Source organism: Vigna unguiculata, chromosome 2 (assembly GCF_037176805.1).
Source record: "Vigna unguiculata cultivar grain cowpea cultivar isolate G323 ecotype 2 chromosome 2, ASM3717680v1, whole genome shotgun sequence".
NCBI lineage: Eukaryota > Viridiplantae > Streptophyta > Magnoliopsida > Fabales > Fabaceae > Vigna > Vigna unguiculata.
The window spans coordinates 26,149,918-26,156,183 of record NC_140793.1 but is presented as its reverse complement, the minus strand read 5'-3'; the positions used below and the strand labels follow the sequence as shown (position 1 = coordinate 26,156,183).

General features: G+C 28.5%; 1 protein-coding gene across 1 annotated transcript; it reads left to right on the top strand.

Annotated features, from left to right (window-relative positions):
* Positions 1–1,221: 1,221 nt before the first annotated feature.
* LOC114173379 (WAT1-related protein At5g40240-like) lies at positions 1,222–3,825 on the top strand. The gene is made up of 7 exons (XM_028057736.2): positions 1,222–1,526; positions 1,615–1,683; positions 1,794–1,907; positions 2,368–2,602; positions 2,733–2,897; positions 3,255–3,406; positions 3,492–3,825. The coding sequence occupies exons 1-7, from the start codon at positions 1,336–1,338 to the stop codon at positions 3,640–3,642; spliced, it is 1,077 nt and encodes a 358-aa protein (XP_027913537.2). The 5' UTR covers positions 1,222–1,335; the 3' UTR covers positions 3,643–3,825.
* The last annotated feature ends 2,441 nt before the right edge of the window (positions 3,826–6,266 follow it).

Sequence of the window (6,266 nt, the reverse complement as noted above, 5' to 3'; positions counted from 1 at the left end):
ATTTAAATATATAATCATCACATATGCAATAAAAATAGTGCATAAATTATTATAAATATAAATGTAACAGAAATAAAATCAAAGATCGTCCTTAATTCCTTAAACTTTTCAATTCCTTAATAATTAAATCAAAATTATTAAAAAATGTAATTAATAAAAAAGAAATATATGATAGATAAATTAACCTTAAAAATTGGTTATAAGAAAACATATAATACATAAGATTTAATTTTATGTTCGAATTTTCATATAAAAATATAAATTTTTTTAAACATAATTTTCATAGAAGAATATAAGAATTCCCCAAAAAGAATTAAAATAGAAAAATATAAGAACACTTAAATTAAATTAGTGAGTGTAACAACTTAAAAAAAAAAAAAAAGATACAAGTATGAAACTCTTATTTTAGTGTCAAATAGAGCAACATAGAGTCATCTCTCTTTATCATAAAAAATGGAATAGAACAAGTGAGATAAAACTAAACAATAAATTTGTATTTTTTTTAGTTAGAATATAATATATGAAAAATAAGTAGATACAAATACAATAAGTTTTATACTTTATAGCGTTAGAAACAAAATATGAACAAGTGAGGAAGAAAATATTAAAAAAAACATCTTAATCTTTTTTCCCTAGATAATTCATCTTTTTATTATTTAAAGTATTTAATTTTAGATTTTAACATTCATTAAAATTAAATGAGGTAGATTATAAAATAAATTGAAAATCCTCCCCCATCCTCTGCTCCTCATGTAATCAATCCTCTGACTTACTTCCACAACTTTATTTTCAATTATTTACTTAGACAAGCTATCTCTTTCTCTTATATTTTTTTACACTTTCTTTTTTAGCTTTTACTTTCACATGTTTTATACAAGATCTTTGTGTATGATCTAAACAAATCATGTTGTGATTAGTATCTTTATTTTTAAACATCTAATTAATAAAAAAAAAGAACTATAGATCACGTGAAGTATACATTGAAGATAAATGTCTGAAAAAACATTATGTGCCATTTTCCCACGTTCTTACGGAATCGCATTTCCAACCGTGAGATGTCTTAGTTTTGTTCTTTCTGAGGCAATGACACGATGAAAACGTCATGGATGACGTTCGATGTCTCTATAATGGGGACCTTCATCTCCTTTCAAATCCATGTTTCATTTTATAATCTAATGTGTAAAACTGTTATTAAGATTATAAGTGCCAACCATACTACTGTTATTAACAGATGAGTGAAAAATGGTGTTATATAAAGAAAAGTGGTGAGAATAAGAAGGACGATACGAACTGAGACAGAGAAGGTGGAAGTGGCTGAGAGAAGGTCAGAGAAAAATGACGAGATCAGGGTATGGAAGTGGCAAATTACTGCCATTTATAGGAATGATGGTGGCTATGCTGGGTCAAAGTGGAAGCATGGTGGTCATCAAAGTTGCTATTAAGGATATCAACGAATATGTCATGGTTGTCTACACTTTTGCACTCTCTGCAATCTTGGTTCTTCCCTTCGCCGTCTTTCGCCACAGGTTCTCTTTTTTCTTACACCTTCTTCTTTCAAACTTTAGTACAAATATTTTTCTATAATTATTTTACCCTTTTTTTTTTTTCATTCAGGATGTCACAACAGAGTCCTCCTCTCAATTTCGTTGCACTTTGCCGATTATTTTTGCTCGCTTCCTTTGGGTTAGTATTTGTGTTTTCCCTCATTTTTTTTTTCTATTTCCATTCATACATGTGTGATCTTTCATCTCGGAAATGAGAAAATTTCTGATATAGTACTTTATACCGTGCAGGAGTTTAGGAACTATACAGGCTTATGTTGGCATAGATCTGAGCTCGCCTGCACTTTTATCAGCCATTCTTAACCTCATGCCAGCTTTCACTTTTATACTTGCTCTCATCTTCAAGTAATTCTCTCACTTCCTTTAGGACCTTTAGGTGCTTCTTTCTTCAAGATTTTGGAGTTTGGTACTTAACCTTTGACCAAACAAGACGAATCTTTTTCTTCCTTTTAATAATCTAGAAAGGTAGATTTCAACTGAACTGAATTTTATAATAAACTGAGAATTTATCCTTATTTAATTCAGTTACAGTTTTAGTCAGTGAAATTTTTAACTCATTCTTTATGTTAAGAACTAAACATATGATGAAACTGTTTATACATGATATACTAATAGTTCAACATCTTAGGACCTACTCTAATTACTAAAGTAAAGTCTGATATCAAATAATTACATTGAAACAACCTCTCAAGAATCAGAGAGTATGGAACAAACAAGCGTTTCTTAATATCTGGTTAAGTTGTAATTGCAGTATTGTAAATTGCAGTATTGTAATGTAGTATATTATCTAAATTGAATGGTTTAGGATGGAGCAAGTGCAATGGAGGAGTTCTAGCAGCCAAGCTAAAGTGGTAGGAACAATAGTATCAATTGCAGGAGCATTCGTTGTGGTACTGTACAAGGGTCCACTCATCTATAGGTCACATTCGGACAACTCTTCTAACCAAATGGTTAAACTTTCGTCAGAGCTAAATTGGATCTTGGGAGGGATAATGTGTGTTCTCGATGCACTCTTTACTTCATTGTGGTACATATATCAGGTTGCTTTTCTCTTTCAATCAAACACTAAATGTCTTGAGATTCATTCTTTAATCCTTGCGTTCTAGATTTTGTGTAATTTATCAGACCAGTTGATTCATAATTCTGTCTCTTTTGGTGCTAATTTTTCAGGCTTCAGTAGGAGACACATACCCTACTATGGATGTCTCGGTGATTGTGTTCTTCCAATTCCTATTTTCAATGGTGCAGTGTGGAGCATTTGCCTTATTTGCTGTGAAGGATTTAACAGAATGGAAACTCAGGGTGGATATAGGGTTGATCGGGATTCTATATCAGGTACACTGTTTCATTCAGTATAACACCTGCAAAATGAAAACCAGCCACTGTTAAAAAAAATGCATTTATATTTGTGTATTTTTTTATTTTAATTTGTCCACATGATGAAATTGACGATAAAAACTATGTTTGGTCTGACAAATATGTTATAGAAAAGTCAAGTAAGTTATCATAAATCATCAACTCTGTACCTACTTTCCATGTGCTCAAGGTGCTCAGAGCTAACCTTGCTTCTGTGGCCATGAAAAACTAATATAAAAGTTATAAAAAAAATTGAAGCCACGTTTAGGATGTTATGTACACACATTTTTTTGGTGGCTGTGGTTGCTCATTGGATGCTGATTATGATTGTGATAGGCAATAATTGCAACATTGCTGCGTTACCTCCTGGTCATGTGGTGCATAGTTAAAGCGGGCCCTTTGTTTTGTGCGTTGTTCCAACCTGTTGCAATCATTTTCACAGTTTGGATGGGTGCAATCTTTCTGGGAGATGATTTCAGTCTTGGAAGGTAAAATTTTATGACGATGAATCACTTAGCATCGTCGTAGGAATCTGTTTGCTGATAAAATTTTGTGATGAATGTCTTTTTGCAGTTTGATTGGTGCGGTTATAATCGTGGTCGGGTTTTACGCTGTTCAGTGGGGAAAATCTAAAGAGGAGTACGAGATTGCGAAAGGCGTGGAGCACTTGGACACGGAATCACTGAGCCATGGTGCTCCTTTGTTACCAGATAGGAACACGTAGTGTTTCAATTAATCTGTGCCATTCACAAGGGTGTGATTTGTTTTATACTTGGATAATAACGTTGCCCAATTTTACAAAATTCTTCCATTGCAAACCACTCTAGAAATCATTTGTAAATTATTTTGAAAAATTCAAGGAATTATATTTATATATATGTATTATATATATTTGTGTGTGTTTCAATTTATTGTTAAAAACGTATTATTCATCTTCAACTACTCTGTGTAACATGGGACCAGGATGAAATGGAAAAGATGGCATGTGAAAAATATGAATTTTCTATTGCTCTATTGTTAAGAGGGTGAATCTAAGAAATTAAAAAAAACAAATACTTTCATGGGAGGGACGGTAATATTAGTAATGTTAATAGTTGTAATGAAACAAAATTAATTAAGATAATATTATGAAAATGAAAAAAAAAATCCATACAAATTTGTATATTAGTTTTATTCAATAATAATTTATATTTGATTTAATTTAACTATTTTATCGAATTATTTAATTACAACAGAATATATATATATATATATATATATATATATATATATATATATATAATTTTTAAATCTTCTCGAGAATAACAACTATTACAAACATTCAAATGCCTACCAACACTCTACAATCGTGTAAAACACAAACAACCAAATATTGAAGATAGAAAAAAAAAAAACTAGATTGAAAAATATTTATAAAAAAAAACTATAGAAAGAACACCTATAGCAGATGCAACTTTTATTTTTTATTTTGGATAATCTTGAAGAATGATTTTTCAGTGAGATGATTCGCCAAGAAAACCTTTCTCAAAAAAATCGCTAATTTTTTTCAAAATTATTAAAAATACTTCTAATGAAAACAACAGAATGCTTTTGTTTTTAAAGAAATTTAATAACATTTTGTAGTCACTATCGTCAATAATCAATTATTTGTAAAATTATGAAAAATAAATTTTAATTGACATAATCGTCAATTATCATAAAATAATTAATTATTTGTGAGACAAGTAATACCCAAGTTTTGTTTGACTTAAACTAATGGATTATGAACATAGCATAATCCATTGTTATATTTAAAAAAAAATAGAAAATCAAATTTTAATGCATATTTATTCAAAATAGATTTGGTAGGATTTTATATTTAATCTTTGAGATGATGAAAACCCTGTCATCATCAAAATAGAATCGTAATCATTATAAATGCCAATAGGTGCAATTAATGTTTGTAAATTTTCTGAAAAAGCCTCTTTTCTTTGTTAAACAAGAATAAGAACACAAGTTATGTTGTCGGATGATAGGCCAGTACCGGATCAACTCGAAAAAATATTCTGATTAATTAAAAAAAATTCCAGAAAAAATTTCATAATTAGAAACATCCAAAGTATAACAATTTTCACTATTCGATAAAATAAAACATTTTAATTATTTATTTAGTGTCAGGATCTTGGTTGATGATATATTCACTGAATCTTATCCCGTTCTTTTCTATTTTATGAATTAAATAGATTAAATTAAAATTTACATAAATAGAAAGAAAAAATAATCGACGAAAGCCTTTTTTTGGGGAATTTTTAAGTTTTTGGAGTTATTTAAAAAAAAAATCATAGAGATGGATAAGCATGAAATAAAATGTTCTAAAATTTGACTTCATATAAAAGATTGATTATGTTGTAGAAAGCGACATTACTTAATTTATGATTAAGATGTACGTATTTCTATAAATAAAATTAAAACTTAATTAAAAAACTGAGTAGAAAAGTTTCAAAATTTTCTTCCCCGGCGGAGACAAACTAAATAAAAATATAATGAATGAAAATAGAAATAAATAAAATAGACTGCAAAATGTTTGTTTGATTGAAACACATTAATACTAAAATAAAAAAATAAAAAAATAAAATGGTGAATCTCATTATCTTCTACTAAATTAGTTATATATTATTATCATCTTTTATTGTCCTTTAAATTATAGACACTCCATTCCTATCTAGTTCTATCCAAAATAATTTGTCAACTTGTTTTGAGTTTCCCCATGCCAACTTGCAAGTCACAAATCACTTCACTCGCAACAAAATATATATATATATATATATATATATATATATATATATATATATATATATATATATATTTTGTGAGAATGAGAAATATGAGAATTTAGAAAATAATTTTAGTGTATGGGTGGTTCTTATAGAAAAACATCATAATATTTTAACATAAAAGACTTAATTATATAAAGATTTTTAATATTGAAATTCATTTTTAGAAAATTATAGTTTCTCTAAATCTCATCTTTAGGTTTTTTCTTTATATTTTCTCTTCAATTTTAATCTCAGTCTTCATAATCATCTGATCAAAAGTTGAATAGAGTAAGTTTTCATTATTATTTTTAGGCATTTTAGTTCTTGGGTTACATGTGAGCTCTAGAACAATACATGTAACTCAAGGTTGTCCTCGGTGAATCTTTATTACTTTATGATTTTGATGATATGGTTATATCTCTAATTGAGGTTTTTGTTATCGAGTTAGGTTATTATGTGTTGGATAGAGCTCTAAAGAGCATCTTTGAGAGCAAAGGTTGTTAAGCTAAGGTAATAGAAGTCAATTTTAATTTCTTGTCATGTGAATTGTGTT

Bases quoted from the DNA above. Each gene is read 5' to 3' on its own strand.
- LOC114173379 (XM_028057736.2), top strand. From the start codon at position 1,336: ATGACGAGATCAGGGTATGGAAGTGGCAAATTACTGCCATTTATAGGA. The intron at 2,603-2,732 runs GTTGCTTTTCTC...CTAATTTTTCAG, and splicing joins CATTGTGGTACATATATCAG to GCTTCAGTAGGAGACACATA. The intron at 3,407-3,491 runs GTAAAATTTTAT...GTCTTTTTGCAG, and splicing joins GATGATTTCAGTCTTGGAAG to TTTGATTGGTGCGGTTATAA.